This window comes from Falco peregrinus, chromosome 8 (assembly GCF_023634155.1).
Source record: "Falco peregrinus isolate bFalPer1 chromosome 8, bFalPer1.pri, whole genome shotgun sequence".
Classification (NCBI taxonomy): Eukaryota; Metazoa; Chordata; class Aves; order Falconiformes; family Falconidae; genus Falco; species Falco peregrinus.
The window spans coordinates 11,596,237-11,622,128 of record NC_073728.1 but is presented as its reverse complement, the minus strand read 5'-3'; the positions used below and the strand labels follow the sequence as shown (position 1 = coordinate 11,622,128).

General features: G+C 42.0%; 1 protein-coding gene across 2 annotated transcripts; it reads right to left on the bottom strand.

Annotated features, from left to right (window-relative positions):
- Positions 1-1,084: 1,084 nt before the first annotated feature.
- Positions 1,085-20,375, bottom strand: MYL1 (myosin light chain 1). 2 transcript variants are annotated; one of them, XM_005244411.3, is made up of 7 exons: positions 20,082-20,375; positions 8,576-8,603; positions 5,248-5,391; positions 3,467-3,640; positions 2,876-2,953; positions 2,291-2,343; positions 1,085-1,401 (listed from the first exon to the last, which is right to left on the bottom strand). In XM_005244411.3, exons 1-6 carry the CDS (start codon positions 20,199-20,201, stop codon positions 2,315-2,317), a joined length of 573 nt encoding a protein of 190 aa, XP_005244468.1. In that variant the 5' UTR covers positions 20,202-20,375; the 3' UTR covers positions 1,085-1,401; positions 2,291-2,314. The 2 variants fall into 2 exon arrangements, with proteins under 2 accessions (XP_005244468.1, XP_005244471.1); XM_005244414.3 differs by lacking the exons at positions 8,576-8,603; positions 20,082-20,375 and adding exons at positions 8,853-8,877; positions 9,661-9,749.
- Positions 20,376-25,892: the final 5,517 nt, after the last annotated feature.

Sequence of the window (25,892 nt, the reverse complement as noted above, 5' to 3'; positions counted from 1 at the left end):
TTTCATTGCCTTTTTAGAATAAGGTTAAATAACAACTACCTTTTCTTTCTTCCACCTGTTAAGGGGTTTTCCCGTTGTGCATGTAGAAACTGCAGTCCCCTGTAAACTACCTGCTGGCACGAGCCTCTGGGCAGGGTATAATTCAGAGATTCATTTGGCCCTGTCAACCAGCATGGTGAGGGTTTAAATGGCAGATTTTTTGGGAAGCCTCAGAAAAGAGACAGCTGCTGTTCCAAGGGCTGCAGTTTATTCTGGTGCCAGCCACCCTCGCTGTGCCCTGCTGCACCTGTTGGCACTTGAATTATGGTCATTTCATACATAGTAACTTAATAAGGTGAAGTTGGATTTTAATAGAACAAGCTGACGCTCAGATGGGGATTAAGACAGTTCCATGAACGCTTAAGGATAAGAGAGAGGAGCTACATTTAAGGGCAGGGAGATGTGCAGGTAACAATACTTTCCTGAGCAATGGCTATTCCCACTGTCATTGCAAAAGGCGTAATTGGGCTTCTCTTGCCATTGCCCAGTGAATGAAAGCCCCAGGGCTGGTTCCAGATACAGAGCCTTTTAGGGTGGCTGGTATTTCTGATGGCTTTTTCTAGTTGTCCTTAAAGCAATGAATACAGGTGGTAGCTAGGACCCTTTCCTAACAGTGCTGTGGACCTGTTGTTGCAGCATTACAGAGATTTTGCTGGGAGGAGTGGCTCTGTGTAGACCCCCACAGCAGGGCCACCCTAGCTGGTTTTGGGTCTTGCCTGGTGTGCCAGGGCAGGTGACACCTTGGGCGCTCTTCTGACACCAGCTACCAAGTCTCCTCCCAAAAACGTTTAAGTGCTGAGATAGTTCGTTAATTATTCCTCCTCCCAGTCCCCAAAGAAAACACCCTTCATTCAGACTAAATAGAGTGACCTCCTGGAGTTGTATCTATATATTTTCTTTCCATAAAACTTTATTTGGTGAAATACAATACACAGGAAAAAGGAAAAAAAAAACCAAAACCAAAACCCACCAAATTAAGTGCTGAGTGCTGCTTTGAGTGGGTTTGAAAAACTTCAGAGTTAAAAAAGACGTTATAGCCACAAAGTGACCACAGGGATTTATTGATACTTTATTTTTTCCAAGAGATTACATTGTTTCAATGCAAACAACATGGAAAAACATGCTTGGGATGGATGGATCCTGGATGGTAGCAGTTTATTCCATCTAGCTTGTCCTTGTGAAAGTTCAGTGATTTTTTTTAAATGAAAATGTAGAGACCCCGAGGTGATACAAATGGATGTACTGGTAAAAAGTGGTGGGATTGGAGGCACGTTATCCAGTTCTATGCAGTTTCCATGTTGATGGTGACAGACTTTCAGGCAAATCTTGAGTGCCATCTGGTCTTTCTGAATTTGACTTATTCTGGGAAGGAATGGGAGAGTTGGACTTGAGGTCAACATTGGCTGAAGAAACACTTTGAAAATTACAAACTGAGCCCTTGTTTTTTGTTTTGAGGTGGTGTTTCATACAGGAGTTTGGAATATATCTTCCCTGGTATAGAATAACTAATGGTTCAAATAAACCCACAGACCCAAAATATTTTATGTTTGCATTTTAAAGACAGCTGCTGGGTTTTTCTTTGGACAAAATGGCAGCATATCAAGGTTTAGTGCTGGTTTTTTTGCTTTTTTTTTTGTTTTGTTTTTTTTGTTGTTGTTGTTGTTTTTTGTTTCCTTACTTGTAGAACTGCTAAATGACTGGGTACTTTTGAAGCCCTTTTAACTATTGATCATGACTGTTAGAATACTCTTTTTCTGGTGATTATTTTGTTTAAAAAGCTGTTCTCAGTAGTTCTCACAAGTATTCAGGCTACTCTGTCTTTACAGAAACTTATAAATTATCAGAAGGCATTGCTTTGATTTCCTTTTCTAAAACAAAATCTCAATGTGCTTGTAGGATAAATGTCTCAGGCTGCCAGTTTGCATAGTTTAAACTCTGATTTTGTATGACAACAGAGATCTAGAGTTATATTTAAGCCTGAGTACTTCTATACTCATGAATAAACTGAACATTTCTTTTCGCAATTTGGGTATGTTTGAAAAATTCACTAAACACATTTTCCAACCAGTTATAGAACTGGGAACAAGCACTCCTGCTTTCTTTGCTCTTGGACAGCAGTATCCTTTTCTGCTTGTATCATTGGGAAGGTGGTGTCATATTGGTTTCACAACCTATATCTGGCCATGAGCATGTAGAAGCCTTTAAGCAGAGCAGACAGGCAAAATTAAGTGTGCAAATAAGAACAACGTACCATTTGGTATCTGGGGAAGTCCACTTAGACAGACAAGATGTGCTTTACAAAAGCTGTGGAAAAATACAGATATGCTAGTTAGAAGAAGCAGCAAATGTTACTTTGGGGAACACCTTTTAAAATAACAGCTGTTCATGAGCTGATGGCATTGAAAATACATGTTCCTGATCAGATTTGACCCAACAATGTGATAGAAAGTTTTAAGTGTTTAATGTTGTACAAATTCTCTTCCTGCTTAAGTGTGATAAGACTAATTATATGGCAAATAGAACACTTTGCCTAAGCATTAACTATAGGATTGGTTCCAATCACTGCAACTGCTCTACACAGTCAGAGAGTCTAGAAATCTGGCATCGACTGAAGTAGCCTTCTCTGCTCTGGCTGAGCCTAGTCTGAGTGGTGTGACGGCAGGCAAAGCATATTGCAACAGTTGTTTTCATGCATAAGCCTTTCGACCTAACTCAGCTGTAGCTTTGTCTGACTGATTTGCCTGAGAAGCTAAAAGCCAACTGCAATGAAACTCAAGAGAGCGAGTGAGAGAGAGAAGAAATGTAGAGTGAGAGGGTGTTGAACTCTTGCACCTACCCTCGTAGTTGATGCAGCCATTGGAGTCTTCCTGACCTTTCATGAGTTCGTCTACTTCCTCTTCTGTCATCTTCTCACCTGGAGAGTGGAGAGAGCTTGGTTTATTCTTTCACGCAGCTGAGCTGAACTCTACAGCCTTTTTGCAAAGGCTTCCCTTTTTTGCCTGAGTTAGTAATAAAATGACCTATATATGAACTGAGCATTAATTTTAACTTTCTTTAGAAGTTTTGCACTTGCATATAGTCAGGGGTTCTAGTTATTCATTCAGAGTAAAGAAACTATGCAGCAAATCCTCTACCTACGTCCACGTGCATTACATCACTGAGGCTTACAGCCTTCCTCTCTATTCCTCAAATAACACTTTTGATACCTAGTCTTAATTTAGAAGTAATAAACAAAAGCTTTTCCTTTGGACTTTCTACTGAGTTTTGTGTTTGCTTTCCTTGTGGATTCACAGTTAGGAAACCCAGAATCTTGTCTGGCTTTGTAGCCTCCTACGTCTCCAAATTGGTTAGAATATCTTTCCTCCCTCTCTCATGCCTTCAAACAGCAGTGATTTTAAAAGTGCTCGCAAAGACAATAATCCCTTACCCAGTGTAGCCAGTACGTGACGGAGTTCAGCCCCCATGACTGTGCCGTTGCCTTCCTTGTCAAAGACACGAAGACCTTCAACAAAGTCTTCATAGGTACCCTGATCCTTGTTGTTAGCAGCTGCTTGCAACATGGGTAGGAACTCTTCAAAAGTAATTTTCTTGGCATTCATCTCTGGAAAGAAAGCACCAGTTGCCACATGCTAGATATTTCTATGTCTGTTCTTTTGGGATACTTGCCCTGAAATACGGGAGGACCTCCCACCTCATTTGCATACCTCTTTCCATTCTTTACTTTAGTCTTTGCTTTGGGATTTGACAGGGCCTTTGTAGAATCTGGATTCTCTCTTATTGTGGGAGTTAGTTTTCACATCCGTTTTATTTTTTTTCCCACATCCTTGCTCCAGCCCTCTTCTCACATAATATTATATGCTTATGTGCATGTTGTGTTTTCCGTTCAGAAATGAAACTTGCTGTCTGAGTTGATCTTTGTAAAGATTTGGGGAGTTGGGGAACTGCAGAACACAGTAAAAGAGAAATCTTGTACCCCAACAGTGGGAAAAGGTAATGTTGTGACTTAGACAAACCCCTGAGGTTGCTGACATGTTACTGACATCTTCAGGGTCTCTTGGATGTGGTAGCAAAGACTGTTAGCAAAATAATAAACTAATCAAAAATAGGAATGTTTAGTGGAGGTGGTGTCCAAATTTACTATTGACATGTTCAGGGCTCACAAGCTTAGGGCATCTAACCCGTTTGTTGTCATGATCCAGAAGTTGTAGTCCTCAGTGAGGCCTTCCCCAAATGTTTTTTTGTTGGAGCAAGGCTGCCAAATAAAAGGATTTTTCTTCTTTTTTTTATTTGTATGGATCTTTGCGAAGAGCAGCCTTCATCTGGACAGTGATGAAATACAATAGATGGAAACATGTGAGAGATTTTTTGAGTATATAATTGTTACAGAAACTATTTTGCTATGCAGCTGTATGAAAATCACTGTCAGTTATTGCTGTAGTCACTTAAAGTACTGTCATGGTCTCACCTCTGTGTTAGTCCTCTGCTCAGTGCTTCCTGCTGGTGCTAATGCTTAACTTTGGTCTTCTGCATTGTTCCTCAGAGCCATCTTTACCAGGCCTGAGGGTCTGAATATAATTTAGTCCATCTTAATATGGTTCTGCATGACTGAAATCAGGGATCACCTGCAGCTACATCCTTGTTAGAAAGAGATGACTACAGTATTTACAATTTCTCTTACCTCTAAGGGGGTAGAAAAAAGGAAATAGAAAATGGCCACTACAATAAATGGCCAACATATGCCTCAGCATGCCTAGGTTTGTAGGAGCTTTGAGCAGACCACCCCAGTCAGCAGAAATATACAGGTGGGTTTCCAGTCCCAGGGAATGTCTTGGCTTCTGCAGAAGATCCTGCACTGGAAGGACCTGAAGGGCTGAGTATCAGCTGTTAGAAATGGACTTGCAGCTCCTCAGCAAGGGCTGGGGCACAAATGGGCTTTGAGCAGCAATGAGTGTGTTACACCTACACCAAGTTGATACCAAAATGGTCCCTACATAGAATTCTCTCAAGAAGAAGGTTTTCCTCTTTCTGAGAACAGTATTCCCCATCATCCTCATAAAGGAACAGGAAAAATTCTGTGTATTGTTGCTGCAGAGTCCCCCTTGCTCCCCATCAGAACAAAAGCTCTCTCCCTCCTGCTGTGACTACTGATGACTATATTGTGACTCCTCAGCCTCAGGAAGGGCTCATGAGAGACTGTAGGGTACTTACCCTCTTTGCTGGGGTTGCCCAGGATCTTGTTGATCTCAGCATTTGTAGGGTTCTGCCCCAGTGCCCGGACGATATCGCCAACTTGGCTCAGGGTGATCTTGGCATCACCAGTCCTGTCAAAGAGGAGGAAGGCCTCCTTGAAGTCTGCAAGGGGAGAGTAACAGTTAAATTGAGCCAGGCAGCTCCCTATTGAAAAGTTGTATTGACAAAGATGTGAGCCTGTTGTCATCTGGCACTGTTCCACCAACTCCAGTGGAGTTAGCCAGGGGAATTTTTGGCCCACAATCCCAAGAAAAAACTCCTCCCCTCTGGCATTTTGGTTTCACTATTTTTAAACTTTTATATCTACCTTTCACAGCTTTCCTGGCGCTAATAACCATCAATAGTTTTGCGATTGACCCCACAGTTATTTTAAGCATGGGGAAAGATAAGCTTTCTACAACACATTGCCATTCAAGAGCAGGTTTCTTTACATGACATAGCAGCAGAAGGCAAAAATGTTATCCACTCCACCTTATCTCACCAGAGGACTGAGACCCTTCTGTCAAAGTCCCAGCGGTGCAAAACATCTGACTGCTTTGATGAGTCCTGCCTGCAATCCCAGCATCTCAACTACACAATGCTAATGGGAACCTTGAAGGTAGATTTCAAATGTTTCTACCTTTGTTTTCCTTTAAAAGTGCCTTACAATGACTTTTCTACCCATGTTTGCTCCCTCTTCCCTTTGAGGTCTGTCCCTGCTTCTTACAGATGCATGTACATCCAGCTTTTCCAGTTGGCAGTACTTGTGTGGTGCCTTATTCCAGTGCTTTTGCAGTGCATACACTTTGAGGTTTTGCTTCTTTCAGTGCTGCCAAGTGATCAATGTTCGCTTATTTCATCTTTGCTACAGACATTTCTGCTACAAAAATCAGCATAGACAGTTGCCTTCATTGCATCGCCAGTCTTCATCTTTTGCTGCAAAGTTCCATGTTAATCATCTTACTGTATTTGTAGAGTTTTTCAAGAGAATTTGTTGAATAAAGAAACATGCTTTTTAAAAAAGAGGTGGGGGGCAAGGATCTAGCTAAAAAGCTATCTTCAAACCTCTTATGTCAAGAGCATCTTGAACTGTGCTGTTGATCTTTTCTGCATTGCAGTGTCTGATGGTGATGGTGCCGTGTTTTAGCTCCAAGTAAGCCAAGCAAAATCGCTTTCCCTTGGCTGTGATGCACTTCCAGCAGCTAGACAGGCTTTGTGTTTCGCAGCTTGTGTAGGTGGAATGTTCTTTGTGCCTTGGGGCAGATTTAGGAGTAATAAGCCACATTTCAAATCATGTCTTCATTCATCTTGTGCTGGGGACGTGTGATGCAGAGGTATTTAGGTTCCTGCTTTTGCCATCCATATACTGCCTTAGTGGAGGAGTTGCTAGCACCCAATAAAACTGCTGATACACAATGTCGGCCTGCTAGGCTGTAAACTAATACATCTGAAACTAATCTTCTTACTGTCTGATGTGAGAGACCTATAACCCTTTACTGCTAACCCTCTTCCCTTACAGCTTTTATTGCAGGGTATGAAATCAAGGCCTTCTGGAGCTGTTTAGAGCTTCCTCCTACAATATACCAACTTGATATCAGCTCCTGCTCTAGCAGCTGAGGTCAATAGAACTGTAGTGATTTATACCATATGATCCAGTCTTTCATCTGGTGCATTAATGACATTTAGCCAGAGTGAGGTGTAAAACAATGCCAGTTTGCTCTTAGCAAAGCCATCAGGAGAGTTTCTCTGTTCTGTAAATCCCGTGAAGTTTTATGTTCGCTGGATTCTGAATGCTGCTTCCCAGCTTGGAGAAAAGGCCTGATTTTATTTTTGTATCTCAGGCATGCGTTTCACTGCAATATTATCTTTGCTGTGGGGTTTTTCTTTTTATTTAAAGCTAGTCCTAGTTTATCCATCTGTTGGGGTAAGCATGTCTAAAGTCCCTCTCTGAGGAGGGTATTACTCAGCTGCTGGTGCGTCAGCCTGTGTGGATGGAAATAGTTACTGAGGGTGGGACATCTCTGTTCCTGGGAAACTCTCCCTCTGTCAAGTAGCTTTTAATTGCTCCATTGCTTGGTTCAGTCATCTCAGCATTACAGCAGCTGGATGATCTGAAATATGTAAGGAAGCTGAAAGAAATATTTTGCTTTGTTATATATGCCAGCAGCTTCGAATTGATGCCATTTTTCCACGAATCCTCCCAACACTTTTGTAAAAGTTTTGGAACTAAAAAGTGAGAAGGAGTCCAAATAATTTTCTTTGTGACAGGGAGTATTTGGACTGCAGGAGGAGAAATGTTTCCAGTCTCCTGCACTATACCTCTCCTTATTGCTTTGACTGTGTAACCCAGAGCAGGCTGGTGTTCAGGAAGTTTAGGGCTTTCTCTTAAGACCTGCTTCTAGCTATTCCTCTCCCTCTGGATTTCTAGTAAATCCTTGTGTCTTCCATTCTAAATACTTTGTTCACAGTGAGAAGTCTACTATATTTGCTACCGAATTTTTGACATTTTTTTTAAACCTATGTTATTTAATATAGCCCAAATGCATCTTTAGGATATTTTAAACACTCCAGCTTAGGCTTCCAGAGCTTCAGTGGGAATTTTTGTTCATGTCACAATTTTTAATCAGATCTTTCTAGAAAAAAAATAATGGAACTTGCTGCTGCTGTGAAGCAAAGAATACAGCAAGATGCTCAAGAATTGCATCATATTCGGAGTATTGTGTTTATAAGCAACAGTTTACACAAGTCACTTATTTGCTAACCATTTCCTTGTTTCATAAATGTGTTTATAGTAAAATAGCCTTTGTTCCTCCCTTACCACAACACCTCCTGGCAAAAATGACATGTAGGCCTCTTGCATCTCCTGTTCATGTAAAATTGCAATGTCACTGCAGCTACCTAAAATTTTCAGCCCACCCCATCTTTCTGTTGTCCTTCATCTGCCTATTTCCCCTATGACTTTCAAATGCAAGACCCATTTTCAGCATCCTTGTGAATGGCCAGTACAGGAGCACAACTGAAAAATGTTCAGAAAGTAGAGCTGGTAACACTAGCATATTTCCTCTTTGTATCATGGCTTAAACTTCTCAGCTTGGGCAGCACATAAGCACCCAGATAAATTATACCTAAATCTACAATCAAATTCTTGTTCAACAGAAGTCAGCACTGCTCCTCTGAAATCAAGTGTCTGGTGATTTATACCAGCTGAAGTCCTAGCTCATCTGTTCATAAAGGTTGAACTTCTGAGCCTGTAGGTCCTCTCTGAACCCACATACATGTAAAACACACCAGCTCTCTTGTAACTTACCATCCTGTTGCTCCTTGGAGAACTCGATCTGTTGGAAGGAAATCAATCACAAAAAATAGCTTAGGAAGGGGGGGCTGGGGGAGAACCTGTTTGTTTTCTAAAGCATCCAGCTCAATCCTTGAGTCATCTTCCAAAACAGCAAAAATGGGGCCTTTCAGATGTGCAGAAGTAACGCAGGTAGCAAAAGAGCTGTTAAGACTAGTGAATATTTAGCATTTGGTAGCCATTATGTTTCCCCTCCCGCCCCTTGTTAAAGTTTAACTTTTATTTCACTTACCATTAATTTGGTCAGGAGTGAAGGACTGCAGTTGGGAAAAAAGAGAGAGAAAAAGAGCTAGTACTGCTGAAAATGCACTGAGAGAAAGCACAAAGCAGCTGAGTGCTCTCACATTTGTCTTACCTAACATAATTAGGCCATAGCAACCTGAACTAGCAACTTCTCTTGTAAAAATGCATCACCAGGTCTATTCTTAAAGATTCCATTAAAATTTGCATCCCAGGGAAAGCCGAGGTTGTGGCTAGAAGCAATGAAAATCTAGTTTCTTAACTAACAAAGTCGCTAATGTACCATCAGGTCACTTACTGTTTTAGTATAGACCTGTTTTACTAAGACCATCTGAGGTAAAATTGCTTAACAAGCAGCTTTTTTTACATTAACATAGAAATCAAATGACTCAACATTTGTGTTTCAAATTAGTTTTTGACAGTACATTGTTTCATAAAGTACTAAACTATATTTTCTTACATAAATATATTACTATTTTCTTTTGCCACTTTAGCAAGTCGCATCAGATTTTTTTAAAAAAAAATTAAGTAATAGAAAGCTTAGCAGATAGCACTAGCGAATTGTAACTGTTCTGTCTGAAGCTACAGGAGCTGCACGTCTACTATTGCCTGGTGCAGAAGTTGAGGCTGACTGGAAAACCTCACATAGTCTTTAAGGTTTAAGGAGGAAAGCCAAGCAAATCTAAACTGTTTTCTAGATTGTCCTTCCCCCCCTTAGAAGTAACTTGAGCGAGAAGTCTGATCTACTTATGTAAAATACACTGGCTCACTGCTAACCATTAGCTTTCTAGTGGACCCACCATGGCTGAGAGTTGGGAAGAAGAGCAGCAGACGTGCAGGAGGGATTAGCTGAGAGGTCCTGAGAGTGGTCCTGCTTTCCTGGCCTTTCTTCCCCTTATTTATCTGGCGGTGCTGACGGCATTGCCTGGATTAGGTGTCAGAAGGAAGCGGTCCCTCCCCTCGACGAGTTCTTTAGCTTTCTTAGGGCAAAGTGACAGGAGGCTCCATGTCTTGATCGACATCTTATGATGGCTATTTTTAGGAGGCTGGAGAGGGGCAGGGAGTGGCAAGCAGTAAGTTTGATTCATGTCAGCACTTTCTGGGTCCATACTGTCAAGAGGAGATATTCCGTGTCGAGACCCACTAGGACTTCCTTATAGGGAAGGATTCTATTTCTCCAATACGCTATGAAGTCAGTGAGCAAGGAGCACTGAGGGTGAGAAGTGCCACGTGTTTGCCCAGCTGGCTGGTTTTACATGTGGCACACAGGCTGTGTGTTAGATGCAGCTGGATGGTCCTTGTACCATTGCTGGGGTTTGCTCACCCCCTTGTGAGGTTAATATAGCTCTCAGCATTAGATGAGTGTGCTGCTCCTGGTCTGCTCAGTGTGATCCAGTTCTTGGTACCAAGCAGATTAACCCGTTGATGGGGGTGGTGTCCAACTGTGAAGGTCCTCCTCTTCACTGGTCATGTTTTCCAAATTTTGAACATTTTTCAGGGAAAAATTATCCCTGTGTTTTGGATCCTGTGTTGCTAGGTTAGCGGCTGGTGCATAAATGTACCCTGCAGGTCAGTGGGAAATTTGCATTCGCAGTAGTCTGTGCTCTGTCGGACACTCTTCCTCTGGGGCTGGGGTTAGGCAGGGCACCAGTATGCCGCTTCAGAGCACATTGGTGTGGTGAAAGGTCGTACTACTGTGGGTTTTGTGATATGGAGGCAAGCTGTGATAGAAGCTAAGACCTCCAAAAGGCTTTGTGAACTGGGAGGATGACTGATGGTGAGGAAAGGGCTACTTGCTTTTTGGGTTGCAGAGTGGAGGGGTCATGGTGGGACTACAAGTGGAGAGTTTCTAGGTAGGTTGCAGGAGGTAGAGGCTGCAGCTTCTTCAGTAGCAAAGATCTAGTCCCACCATGTAGCATCCTCCAAGCCCATGTAAAATCTCTGAAACTGATGCTGTGAGACATTTTAAAAGGTTTAGAAAACTCTGTTCCAAACTTCTCCATTTCCTCGTCATCTCAACTGGGTTAAGAGAGCCATGGAGCAGAGGTGGGAATGGTTTTGTGATGACAACAGACTGTCTGTTGCAAACTCAAATTCCTTCCCTCATTTCTATTGATTTCCTTTGTTAAGCGTTCACTGCTCCTCATTTTCTAATGACAATATGTGATTAGTGAAGGAAATTTTCTCCTGAAGCCTGCCTAGTTACCCTGAAATAAGCATAACACTTGTGAACGTCTCTTTTCAGTATATTGAGGGCTCTGAAAAAAAGAATCAAATCCAAGCAGACTTAACTTTACTGAGGGGGAGTTTTTTATTTTGTGTGTGGTTTGTTTGTTTGGGGTTTTTTGTATTATTATTTTTTAAAAATTGAACAATCAAAATAGATCAAAATATTTGATTGAAAATTGACCTCTTACCTCCTGTTTTAAAAACTAAAGATAGAACTGCAAAGAATTTTCTAAGCATGCTGGAATTTTAGCTGGAAAAAATTCTACCCAATCAGATTATTTGCATTTTTGGAGAAATATCTGAAAGTACACCAAGTGTGAAAAAGGCTCCACTGTCAATCCATAATTTTTTGGTTTTTTTCTGCTATAGTTAATCTATTAGCCTGTAGGAACAGGGATGCATTCAGAACAAAGTGTAGCCATGATCAGGTGTGGTTGCATCAAAAAGGGGTTTGATGCTTGACTCTAAATTATCTAACATAGGTTTAGCACAGTGCAGACCTCCTGATTAATACTGGCTGGAGCAGGATGTAGGCAGTGAGAAAGCTAATACAGATCTTGGCCATCAGTCCCAATGCATTAATAGAAGAGCCTTCTAAAGACTTTGGCAGAGCTGAAATGTTGCCTGGGTCAATGCAGTGTGTTGCCTTTTGCGGAATTTTCCTTCTGCCCTCAGCCTCTTGCTCTCCAGTGCTGGCAACTAGGAAAAGCTCCATGGAAAACAGGTTTACAAAAAAAGATGTTTTTAAAGGAAAACTTAGATTAATGTTCTTGAACATTTTTGCTTACTTCCAGGTAAGCGTTATTGTTGGCTACAAACAACACTAATCTCAAAAGACTTTAGATGTCAAGCAGAAAATAATTTGGGTGCATTTGTCTTGGGCATAGAAAATTGATACCTGGATTGGCCATCTGGCTTGAATGGGCTATCAAATATGTATAAATTGAGAAGCATCTACATATAAGCTGATCTTTTGACTATGTGAGACTTTGGCTCAGAATTTAGATGAGGAAATACTAGTGCACCATATCAACCCTTCATTTTATTGCTGATTCTTGAATAAAAGCTCACTAGGCAGAGTTCTGGTGGGATGAAATATTCTAGCATGGGCATGTTGCATTCACTTGAATTAAGGATCACCCTGCTTTAAGCCAGTAGGGTCTGTTGAGGGCTTAAAATGCTACTTGCTTTGAGTAAGGCCACCTACAAAGGGCCTTATTGTAGAAAGTATTTCAAACATCACTTAAAAACAATTAAAATTTCTGATCCTATAAGGAGCTTTCATAAACTTCAAAAAGTAGAGAGAAATATTTTGCAGTGATCTTTGTTCTGATACTGGCAGTGTTGTATGGATTGTCAGAGGACATGATGAGTCTCAGGGCTTTAGGGAAAATGTTGATATTGTTGAAATTTAGGGAGTTCAGCTTAAAATAATGAACTCCCTGCCCTGCTTCCCCCCAGTATAATGAAAAGTTGAAGGAAGTGCAACACATGGAAAGACCAGAAGGACCTGGATTTCTCTAACTTGGCTTATCCCTTATTTATAGACAAAGCAAAAGGTGGTGTGTTTTGGTTTTTTTTTCATTTGTTTTGAAGATTAAGGCTTTTCCCTGTGTAGTTTGTGACCACCTTCTAGTCATCTTGTTGCTAGGTAGAGGCATTTTGACCAGGTCCCAGTTATATAGGATGTGGTGGATAGAGTTGTATGCAACTCTTTATCACCAGCTAAGTAGAAGACCCAATCTACACAAAACTTTATTTCCAAATTGTTATCAAAGTTCCTAATTTCCCTCCAAATCACTCGTTCATGGGTCTTAGGGCCCTGACCTTTGCAGCGTGGGGCTGTGCTCACTTGTTTAGGCCAGTGGGCACTGGGGCTGAGTACAGGTGTGCTGAGTGATGGTTGCTTTGTGTTCACTGTAAATGTGTAAATGTCTGGGCAGGGTGAAAAGCCCTGGGGAAAGATGCTGCTGGGAGTTAAAGCATTCAGCTGCTCCACCTGCTTGTTACCCTTTGGGTAAATTACAGAGAAGGGAATAATATTAGGATTTCATTGGACAGTCATCAGATATTTCAAGGTACTGTATCTGTAGCAGAGACTAAGAGCATATCAGATGTCTTGGGAAATCAGAGAGGAGAAAATAGGAGAGTCCCCTAGGATACTCATTGTATATTTAGCCTTCTATTCAGGACTAGAGGGATTCTTTTTATTTTTGGGTGGAGATAAACTAGGATTGTGCCTAGAGCAGTTCATATGATAACTGTTCACCATTAATGCCTGCTCCTTGATTAATACAGCTGCACATCTTTTCCAGTAGACATCACTGAATGCTCGATTACACACTTCTCAATCCCTTCTGAAAAGCAGGCTGTCATTCTTCCGTCTCTCACCCAAGATCGATAGCTTGTACGATCAATGCCACAGATTTTAGAGAGGCTACTTCTCATTTAAGTAAGAATCAACAGTCTGATGGATTTGTCCTCATGTCTTTTATGAGGTGGAAAAATATTAGAAGCAGATGAGCTCTTGAGAAAGAGAGCTCAGTTTTGAGAACAGAGCTGCCTGGAAATACAATTGAAGAAACAATAAAAATGACCACCCTTAATACAAGAGAGAAAATTGTGTGAGATACCATGAGTTTTGGAAGAATAGCTCAAAATCTCTTTAAATTTAATGGACTGCAGATGAATTTGAGTTTTTTCTAAGCATTCTGTGTAACTTCCAAGTTTGTTTATTTTTAAAGCTTGGAACTTCACAGTTGCTTTACAGTGGTACAAAAACTTTTGGATGTGCCTTGCCAATTAATTAATGTGCCGTTCTGAAATGTCTTGGGAGTGAAATGTGCTCTAGCTGATCTGTTGGTCATACCAGTTTGAACAGATTTTATTAGCTTCGTGGTGGAAGTGCACTCAGTTGTGCTCATTTATGAAAGTGTCCATTTTCTAATTACATTTAGTTTTGTGTGAATGTGTATAATCGAGAGGATGTGTGCGGAAATGTGAGGCTCTGGGATTTGTTGTTTTAAGATGCCTCCCAGTGGCAATGTTAGAGTATTAACATTATTTAAACTATTGCTACTTGACATTTAAGTACTATGCGGTAAAGCAGCCAGTTGAAAGTGCTTTTTGGCAATGGGTATAAGATGGAATAAAGCCTCAGTGAAGTGGAGGCAAATTTCCAGACTGGCTTTTTCATATCTCCTTACAGACAGCTTCTTTCTTTACTTGTCATTGGCTAAATTAGTCACCTTCTTCTTGCCTTATGTAAGATAAACTCAAATATCTTGTTACTATCTGTTACACTCTGTGCTCTATGGGGGTTTAAAAAGTATTTTAGAAATATTGTGGGGTTGTTTTGATTTATTAGTTTATGGGAGAAAGTGTCTGCCACACAACCACTGTTGACACTTGAAATTACTCTGTGAGCTTTCGAAATGTTACTGTGTAATTTGCTTTAAATTCCAGTGTTTCTACCGGAGTTTGTCACTCCCCAGACCCTCCAAAGGCCATAAGTTATCATTTATAAATGCTGCTAAAGCTGTGAATTACTAAGAATAGAGCTTGTAAAAAAAATAATCACTGTTTTCCAAATAATTTTTCACGTTAACAAACATAAAATGTGTCTCTAATACATATGGGCAGTCACTACTTTTGAGGGACTCCTTGCTTAGCAGCACTTTAGGAAAATAAGGAGGCAAAGTCCATATGAAAACTTTGTAAATAAAAGTATAGTGAGGGCTTTTCTATTTGCTTTTCCTTCTGGTTTTCAGCAATGTCCTGCAGGGATGTCTTGGTGTATAGCTGAGTCTGATGTCCAAGTTACTTGTCCTGGGACACCTTTATGGCATGTCTTGACTCTGCAGTGATTTAGCAACTGCCACCGTGAGTCTGGCATCAGTGCCGGGGTTTACATGGGCAAGGGATTTAGCTGGAGCTGCTCTGCTCTGGGGTGGATCCTGAATGGTACCGTATCTCGGTGGTCAAAGCAATAGCAGGAAGCTGGTCTAAATGGCATCAGGTGGGCGTCTTTGTATCTCTTAAGGCTAAGTCATGTTTGCACTCGTCCTCTTCCTACTTGAAAGGACACTTGGGACCGGTGACCTTGTTCAACAGGTATATCAGTCTTAGAGAATCTTTCTGGAGTTGTTGCTGGAGCTGGATCAGGCTTCATCTGAAGGCCTGAGCCAAAAATTTCAGGCAAAAACCTGCCAGTTCCTAATAAAGCCCTTAGCCCTATGAGCGAAGCTACTGTTAACATTCCTGTTCTCACTCCACAGCTTCACATGGAGTTTGTCTGCAGTGTAATAGCTCTCCCAGCACTTCAGCTGACATTTGCTGTTCTGCTTGCCCTCCAGCCCAGAAGCTTTCTGTCAGTGCATTTTAGTGAGTTTACCTCTCTCTGGTTATATCCAATGCAATGTCTGTTCAGAGATGACCTACTTGAGTAATGAATGTAACAAGAATTAAGGACACTTGGAGAAACTTTTTACTGCCTTAAGAGCTCTGTATTTAAAAACAAAAGATCACACAGGTTTGCTTCCATGCAGCAGGCTTTGTCATGCATCACACAGTTACACAAGGCCTTAGCAAGTCTACAAGTTGATAGCTTTAAATTATTTTTCCCCTAAAGATGTAGGTATCTTATCTGCAGTTGGACATGGCATAATTGGTGTCCTGGGATTTCAGTCTTGAAAACACTAGCATGGGAAACCTTGAGTACCAAATGAACCTCACTTACACCATGGATACTTGCAAGACCCCAATCTCTGTTTCTGCTCAAGAAGGGATATACAGGTGTATCCACAAGGTAAAGGGCCTGGTGTGACACTGGATCAGGGTGCTACACGTTCAGATCACCATCTGCAGAGCAGAAGCCTATGCAGCACTGCACTCAGCGTCTCCAGCACCCAGATCCCAAAACATCTCAGTTAATGTTATGAGCCTGGTCTCAGTCCAAGGACTGGGGGTGTGTGCTAGGAAGGGCGCTTAAATTTCCAGCAGGAAAGCCCACATTTTTCCTGTTAAACCAATTTGGGCAGTATGAATTTTATCCATTTCCCACTGCCTCAGTTGCAAAACCCAGCATGAGACATCCTCATCATTAATGTCTCATCCCAGATATCGCAGACATAGACCCATAGTAGTGCTGTTCATCAACTAAATGTTTCTTCTCACTCAGGCTTGTGTGGGAGAAGGAAGCTAACAAGACAGGTAACTATCTTTTTGGGAGTGTCCTTGGCTATGGTTTTAACTACAGAACTACCGGGAGTTCTCTGAAGAAAATGACCCATATGGTCATTTTGCTTTTACTCATGGTTGGTTCCTGGTGGTAACTCTCAGATACACCCATTGGCCTGTTTTTCTTCTCTTAGTTATGATTTAATCTTCAACCTTTGTACTTATTGTTTAAATCCAAGCCATGCTAGCAATAAAGAAAATTGGAAATAATCATTTTAGTCTGGAAAGGCTTGTGCAAAGCAGATTGAATTTTTTGGTTTTTCTTGAGAAGAGGGGAAAGGGTCTTTACATTTCCATTTAAAAACAAGTTTTCCCTCCCTGTGTTGACTCTCTTCCTGTGGTGGTTGTACCGTAACTTAAGGTGAGCTGAGAAAGGGCTGAGTTTAGAGATTTGAGTCTTTAGCAGTTAGGTATTCCTGTTACTCAGTTTTAGAGTCAATAGATGGTGCTCCAAAATAGAAAATCCCATACTAGCTGCTATTAGTACTAGCAACTCACCAAATATTTGCTTTCATTAGATTAATTTAAAGTGGGGGGTGGGGGTGGGGTGGGGTGGGGAGGGGAAACCCAGAAAAGAGTAAAAGACCTGCCACAACTTCTGATAGTGACAAGCAATTTTGGCATGTCTGCATCTGCAAGAACCCAGCTTGAGATCTCTTAAGGAAAAAAGAAAAAGCCTAACTTTCAAAGCATGCACTCCAAAAAGCTCAGAAAAACAGATTCCCTGCAGATGGGCCAAGCAGGGCACATGAGAGGAAGGGAACCACTGAAAGAATCACTACCAACATTTGTAAACCACCTTGCTTGTTTTGGAGAATATTACAATCTCTGATGCCAATTTAAAATGAAGTGCACTGCCAAATGTGGCTTATTTGGCTGCTGTAAACCCTTATTGGGCAGCTCTACTCTTACCCACTCCAGCTATAACAGTTAGAAGAGGCTTGGATGTCTATAAAAGCTAACAAAGCCTTTGTGTGTGTTTGCCTGCCGTGTGGCTCCTCATATTGTCGTGGCACTGCAGCCTGGCATTCCCATTCACCTCTCATTAGTAGCAAGCTCTGGCATGGCCACCAATTCCCCTGAGGATTGGAGGGGATGTTCTTGTTCAAAGTGCTGGAGGCTTTGACTCCACACCTGGTAAATCAGTGCAAAGAGCCCCAGTATAGGATCATTCACTGAGTCCTGGTCAAAAGCTTAGTTTTAAGTAACCCCTGGCTCCAAAGTTTTGCTGGAACTGGTTCTGTGCCTTTTCCCTTACTGAGACTTTAAGAGTTGAATGGAAGGACTCAAGGTTAATTAATGCTAAGTAAGGGGCTGGGTTTAGACTCAAAAGTCTTTGATTGCTGACTGCCGTGTCTCCCAGGTAAATCACTTAGAAGAAAATGTTGTTTCCCTTCACTGCCTGAGCTCTGAAAGTGTGAAAAAGGATAAACCAGGGTGGCTGGTTGGGACCCTGGGAGGTTGTCAAGTCCCTGCCCCTAGGCAGGATGAAAAGTACCATGGTTGTTCCAGGTGCCTTCCTGAAGAGCCCAGCACTGGAGATGCCATAGTCTGCTTAAGCAGCCCTTGCCCGATGTGGGGGTCTTGAGTGAGAGGGGAAGATCAAGGATAGAGGGCACACGTATCACCCTCATGTGCAGCATACGTTTCTGCATCACCTTGTGGCCACGGCTGTGTCGTTGGGTAGAGTCACCCACTGGGGGGGGGTTGGAGGAGGTGTGTCTTTGTCCACCCTTGCAACACCTCTGAGGCACTCTGCTCCTTGCCTGGTAAGGGCATGATGAAGAGTGGAGGAGGTATTTGCAGAAAGATACATGCTAGTAATAAGCATGCAGGGCAGGGGGCTGTGCCACCCACTTGATTGCAGGGTAGTCCTGTAACCTCCATCACACTATCCATATCTTCACTTATTAGGAAATGGGAATAGTAATCCTTACGTGCTGATGTTAGTGTTAATAGTTTTGTCTTGCTAATCCAGGGTTTTTTCTCCTCTCTTCAAAATGGAAAATGTTTTGTCTGATATTATTTTCAAAAGAAAGATAATTTAGGGAGACTATCTTCTCTTATCAGTCTGACTATAACAAAACCAGAAGCGTTCTCTCTGTGCTAGCAGTATATATTTCCTGTCATTATAGAGAGCTGTCTGGGTAAAGGAGTGAACTGCAGAGACGCCTCAGACTGCAGTCTGCCATTTTTAGCTGGTAATATGCTATTAAGTCTATTTATGTAAAGAAAGATTAGCTAGAATCACTGGAGTTGAAAATTCTCTTTTCTCCTAATGAACTGGACATAGAAAGCTATCAAATCACATTAAATTATTTAGTAGGAAATCTAGCTTGCATTCCCCTTCATCTCTAGAGATGAGCAAAATGTGGGGTCTAATCTAATTTTCAGACAGTATTCTCAAAAACAGTGGGCTTTTGGTGTAGTCTTTACTATGATCTCTCAAAGTACTTAAAAATGTCTTTTTTTTAATTTCCTCTTGTTCTGCTTTGCCAGTGGGTTCAACTTCACTCTTGTGAGAAGCTACGTACTGCTTCAGAAAAGTACTGACTACTGATTGTGAAAATTAAACTTCAAGAAATTTCACTAATGGGTCATGATCTTGGGACTATATGTAGTAAGATATTTGAAACAGAATGCATCATGAGATGAAAATGAGTAGGTCCTATTAGGAGCCTTTGTAGTCCTTCTTTTCTCCATAATAGGCATGATTCCTTATGTAGAATTTAGCAAATTGGTCCTGGGACCAATCAGCTTGTCAGGTAGGTGGAGAATAACTATTTATAGTTCTACCCAGAGAAATTGGTCTGTCTCTTAATTTCTTTAACTGCTTACCCTCCTTCTCCTCTTTCCTAAGTAAAGAATTTCTCAACACGGAGGAGTTTTCTTTGACGGGTCAAGGCAACAATCACTGATGTTGGTTGGCATGCAAAGTCTGAAGACAGTATAAGATCAAATGGAAGTGCAGTAAAAGGGAAACTTCCAAAGGGTTCTTCCTCTTTGTTGCTTTTGATTTGCAGCAAATTGCAAATTCTGAGCAAATATGTAAAGGTGAGAGGAAATCACTTGAAGCGCTTCCATCCATGGCTTTCCAGCTCATGGTGTCTATCAATGTTTGCTGTACAATACAAATAAAAAGAAAACAGATGAAACTGCCAAATCCCTTTTTTCTTTCTTTCTTTTTTTTTTTTTTAAATCTGTTTTGTTTTGTTTCTGCTTATAAAGATAAGCCATGCCGATCTCAAAACACATGACCAAATTGTCATGAGGTGGTTGCAAAAATTTTGACAGGAATTTGAGGGGAAACTGCAAATTAAGGTTTGGTTTTAGTACAGTGCTATGGGAAAACATTGCATTCCAAGTTTCAGTAACCCTTTCCTGTACTCATGCACCTGCTGCTTTAGAGGGTTTTTTTTTGTTGGTTTTTTTTCTTTTAAATTTAGCTTTACTGAACAGCTCGGACTGATACTGATTTGGTAAAAAGCTCTGAGGGCCACAGTCCAAAATACTTTTGAAATCCCCAGGCTTTGCTCTTGTGTTAAATCATGCGCCATGCCTTATACCCCTCCAGCTACCAAAACAATCAGAAACTCAGGCAGCTCAACAAATCCATTGACTGAGGTTACTCATTCATTTCACTGCAGTCTCCAAACCGGAACCAAATACACACAACATTTCACTGCAGGTCTCAGCTGGGACTCTACCAACATTCCCCTTTGGGTCCGCAATCAGCACACGTTCATCCATTTACCTTGATGCTCTTGAGATCGATTGCAGGTTCTTTGGGTTTAGCTGGTGCAGGTGCTGGTGCTGGTGCAGGTGCTGGTGCTGGTGCTGCTGCTGGTTTCTTTACATCTTTCTTTGGTGCCATTTTGTGCTGCTTAAACTTGAAAGTAAAGGTGCCCCCAACAAAAAAAAAAACTTTTTTTTTAAAAAAAAAAACAAAACAAAACACCAGCCAACCACACCTTAGAAGTTGTTCCCGGGAGAGGAGCAGTGGTCAGAATGAGCTACAGCCTGTGCCCTGGAGGTGGACCCAATGTGCTAAACTCTATAAGGGCATATATATATTTCACTTAGTGCCTCATACAGTCCTGAGACATGTAGCTGGATTGGACAGCTTGCTAATCAAGGGGGATGTCATTCCAGCTCGAGCTATAAATGGAATATAGGAGTTCAGGGCTTCATAAGATCAAGGGACTTGGGTACCCTTTTTCCCCCCTCTTTAAAAACCCCAGCAACCTCCTCTGTATTTTTTTTCCTTTTTTTTTAATGTGTACAAAGGAGAGTGGAATATGACAAACCCAGTTTCAGATCTGTCATGGACATTCAGACATGGATTGAACAGTTCTTTTTCTCATCTGAATTTCAGTTCTGCTTGAGTAATAAATCTTCTTTCTTTCCTTCCCTCCCCTTTTCCCCCATGCCTATGTAGCATTCCAGGAGGATTCAGTTTCAAGTAGGAATTTTGACTTTCATGGCTGGGAAGATCATCAATTTCCAACCTCATTTGCCTCTCTCCCCACAGCCACTCACTCCTCCTCTGCTTCCTTGTTTTACAAGGAAGTGTTGATCAAGCAAAGTCTCTGGGTGTTTAAAAATAAAGCAGACAAATATGGAAAACACTGCAGTACCTTCAGCCAATACATCTCTCCCAGACCCTGAGTGTCTTTCAGCTGTTCTTACTATTCATTTCTATCATGTTAACTGTGCTTTAAATTGAATATTGCTTCCTTTAATTTTTTCCTTTGATCTTCTTTTTCCTCTCCTAGGGATAGGCTGTGCCCTGATAGAATGGAGATCAGCTGCATATTATGTTTTCCCACACAAAAGGTTTCCTTTTGTAATGTATTTATGATTGGAAACTAGCCATCGGGCAAAGGAGGCACTTCTGTTTTCACCTTGTTTGCCTGCCCATCCTGTGTCACTCATCTTTACAAACCTCAGTCTCCTAATGGACCTCCCTGCTCCTCATGCTCTCCAGGAGACACAACTTTCAGGAAAAGATTGCTTTTCTGTTTTCAGTAGACTTTTTTCCGGAACAGCAAAACAGCTTTCAACTCTTTCAAACCTGATGGTTCCCTTGGGTCCATATGATTGAGATTTTCTGCAGAAAAATCCAGGACTGCTGGTTTTTCCTTCCTTGTCCAGCAATCTCTCCCATGTATTCTCCAGACTCCTGAAGTTCTGTGCTATTAAGTGCAAGGGGTCCTTACTTCTGTCTCATGAACTATAATGTGGGTTTTTTTATAATTAGAAATTTAGAGCCTGAAGGCCTGGACAGATACTTTGCATTCAAAATCTGGCACAGTACCCAAGCACTTGCATTTTAGATTAAAAAGGTTTAAGCAAGTCTTACAAAACTTGTGACTTCTAAAACTGCACACCAAATAAAGGGATGGAGAATAGCTGAGTGTGTATTTTCATGTAAGAAAACCTGTGCTCAGAGCTCCTCTTTGCTGTAGCCCATGACCTTGAGCAAGACATCTTTTGGAAGTTGAGTCATCTTTTTTGAATCAATAGATCTATACTGATGCATACCATTTGAAGCTTTGGCTCAGTCTCTGCTTTAGAGAATGCAGACCAGGAGAGATTTTATTTCAATTTTTCTGCCTTCAGTTTTGTGAATGCTTTGGGACAGAGAGCCTGTGACTGATGAGCTCTGCTGGCTGCCTTTGAGGTGCTTGATGGAGGGATCTGTGCTCTGCTGGTCTGCCTGGGAAGGCATTGGCATGGCCTCTCCTGCACCACTGCAGGTTAGCAGGAGTCTGTAGGCTGTCATCCATGAGGGGCCTGCTGAGGGCATCTCCAGTGATGCTCATGTTTTACATTGCACAAACCAAACTTTAGCTAAAACCACCAGCAGAAATATATCCTGGAGGTATAACTTGGGTGGAAATTGTATAAAATAATTTTTATGTATCTCTAAACTTATGGTAACTTTAAGTAATTGCAAGAAAGAGCCAGTGATGATCTAATCATTTCTATGATCACCTGAGGTTTGTAATGACCTAAGTGTGAAAGCCACCATCAAATATATTTTAAAAGGAAGGCAGACTTTCAAAAACAAAGCATGAACTTAGTTCTGGCCCTGTACGGTGTGGCCTGTCTAAGAATGTAGATGTGCCTGGCCAAGCTTCATGCTTCCAGAAAATAATTGTGTATTGATTAGGTAAGAAGATAAACAGGTGCAGAGGAGTAGGAGGAGGATGGCAGGTCCTTGTTTCAGTTGCTGGGTTAAGGATTTGGATCCAGTCAGTTTTCTGGGCTTGGGACAGGACACCAAGGGTTTATCTGCCTGGCAAACTTGGATGTGTCCCAAGCCATCTCTGGGAGTGTGTCAAGTCTGTCCCTAGAGAGCAAGGATATCCCAGATGATGCAGAGGAGATGTGTCCCTGTGCTCTTGCATGGGAGCTACCATTTGCAGGTCTCTGACTGTGTTATACCATCTCGCCCGGCGCTCCAAAGCTGGTTCCAGGGGCTGCAGCAGGAAGGCTTTGCTTCCGCTTTTAGCAGCAGCTTTGTGCAAGCAGGCAGGAATACTAGAGCAAACCCCCAGCCTCTCCCTCATGCTTGCTGGGACTTGCTGAGATCTACTTCTAAGGGAAAGCAGCAGCAGCTGGGGATGTGAATTATCACTGGCATCTGCCTTGTCAGGTGCACAGCTCATGGGCAGTGCGTGGATGCTTCTCTTCTGCAAGAGAATCCATGTCAAGGGGAGGCATAATGAACAGTGATGGAGCTTCAGATTTCATAAGGCCCCAGAAAATCCAGTAGTGAGAAAGCTGTTCGTTGGAAACAATGCCCTATTAATCCTGTTACTCACTGAAACAAGGGTCAGCTTGCTTGGGGCTTGCCTGGTTTTTACAAACAGTTTAATTGATGAGGACGCACTTCTGGCCAACACAAAACTTCTATGCATTTGGGCTGCATTTAGTTGAACTAATGTAAGGGAAGTGTGTTTTCCATCAGGAGCATTGACATGATTCATTCTGACACTGTTCCTTTTCTCAGGCTAAAGTCACACAGAGGTGGCATTGACTGCAGTGCCAGAACAGTAGTGGGAGTTCCAGTGCTGGGCTGCGCTCCCTGTGCAATTACTCTGAAGTCTCTGCCTTTATGGCCCAGTTTTAACAGGGTGGTTCTGTATTGGTGTTTCTTATAGCCCAGGGAGTCAGGCGCTCCTCCAGAAGGAGGGAATTGATGGTTTAAATTCATGCAGTTAAGTAGTAGACTAGATCTCCCGTATTTCAGGGGAGTGTGCAAGCCATGGATGGATGAAAGGGTGAGCACTGCTGTTTCTGCTTTGTTTCACAATGAACTCCTTTTGAGCCTTTTGCCTTTTGTTGTCCAAAATGCCTGAAAATGGAATTAACTTACCATTTTCCCAGTAACTTAAAACTAAGGTTTTTCATTATCCACATTTTATTCACACTTACTTCCTTTTACACTGTTAGTATGTCCCCCAAGCCACACATGCTACAATGACTGCCCAATAGACACTTCTCATAGTCGCAGTGTATCTACAGTGTTGCACACAGGTCAGAAGGTAAGGCATGTTTCTTCCAGGGTAAATTTGCTCAGAAGAGCTTAGGCCAGGTGCTTCACTCTGCTTAAGATAGCCAGAGTCCTGGTTCAGGAGGCCACAGAGGAAGAAATCCTTTTTGGCCAAGATAATGCTAATTTATATGCTACTACTATATGACCAAAAGGGCTACTGCAAGTTTAGTGTGTCTCTGTTGAGTGCCTGCTTTGAATGTGGTTTCCTTGCTTTTTGTGAAATTGTTGGTGAGTTCACCACAGGATGCCAGATCAAGCACTAGGGGAAGTGGCGTCAGTCACTCAAAAGGCTCTGATGGGAGTTTGTTTTCAGGCAAGGTGTGTAACACTGAGAGTATAAACAATGTTTACTAATATCTAAGGACAGTCAACCTATTCCAATCTCTTCTTGAAGCCTTTCTCCTGTCCCATGCACACTTCTATCACTTCATCTGTCTGGTATGTTCTCATTCGTGTGATCACCTCCTGTCTGACACCTGTTGCTGTGAAATATTTGCCATGTTCCTCTTCTGAAGGTTGGGTGGCTGCAATGTCAGCAGGAAAAATTGCAAGTGTACGTGTACCATTTGGCAAGCAATGAGTTCTGAGAAAGATTTTGATGGGTTGAAGCTGTACCCTGATACAACCATCTACTTCATTCCGCTCATAAGCAAGAACAGATTCCATTATCCAAAGTTACAAAAAGTAGAGGGAAATTAATGGAGAAGCCTTTTGAACACCAACAAAGGAAGTTCAGTGAAATTCAAAACTAATATGTGGGAATTATGCTTTTTCCAACACCAGTTAGATTCTGAAACTTGTTGCTGGGGGACTATTTGAAGCCAAGAACCTAATACGATGCAGGAAGGAACTGGGCATTTGGGCAGTTATCAAGAATATCAAAGTTAATATAATTCATAACAAATCTGGAAGGAATATATATTCCATTTCACTGTGCTTAAGCAGTTCTTGAACTGATAAGAGACCAGGTGCGTTTTTCCACACCAAGAGGCTGCAGACATCCTTGTACTTTCTCTTAAATGTGTGGGGTTGTCCATAAAAGAGAGATTACTGTCTCAGCCAAAATGCTGCTCTGATCTGATTCTTGCACGTTTCACCACAGGCTTAGAGTAACAAGCCAGGGATATGCAGCCTGCAAACTCTCTCAAGATCTCAGCCTGAGGCTGTAATGCTGATTGTGTGTAACAGGGTGCCTTATTAATCTACTAATGTTTTGGCTTTCTCAGTGCTCACAATGTGCAAGGCACTTTCAACACAAAAAACCAAAGCCATTTGCTATCCAAGATGCTCACAGCTGCAGGACACCTTGATAAGCTGTGGGGCCTTGTGCAGAAGAAAGTCAAGCCCAATGAATGGCCAGGTCAGAATGTTTCAGGGGTCTTGGTCTGACGAGGGTGCCCTATCTTTGGGAAGGCATTCTGGGAGTGGGGCATGGCACATGAGGAGACCTGGAGGTGACTGTGCAGGCATGTCACCAGCAGACAGTCGGGGCTGGCACTATGGGATTTGCAGGTGGTAGGAAATAGGGCAATGATGGATGAACACTGGAGACAGCATTCTATAAAGGCACAAAGGTTGTATTACATACACAAATAAAGGGCTCTGTTGGCTCGAGGGAGGTGACGGGTGTGTTTTGGAGCGACAATTTGCCTCTTGGCTCCTCCAAGTGCTGCGTAAGGTGTTGGTGGTAGCCTGAATGCAGCTGCTGACATGCAGCAGTCACAGGGCAGTATAGATTGAAGTCAAACCATGCTGAAGAAGCAGGCAAAGGAATGAATATCTAAAGAAGGGGAAAGAAGGCACCAACTGGTGTGCCACATATAGCCTACGGCTGACTTAGCACTTGTGCTGCATTGCCCTCCTGCTTAAGGTTTTCTAATTCTGTCCCAAATGATGTCAGTGTCCTCCAGCAACTGGCAGCAAGACATACAAGGCATTCTTCGGAGAAAGGCGTGAGCATCTCCATCATCCCCCACCTCAAGCCAGGAGGCCTGACGAGGG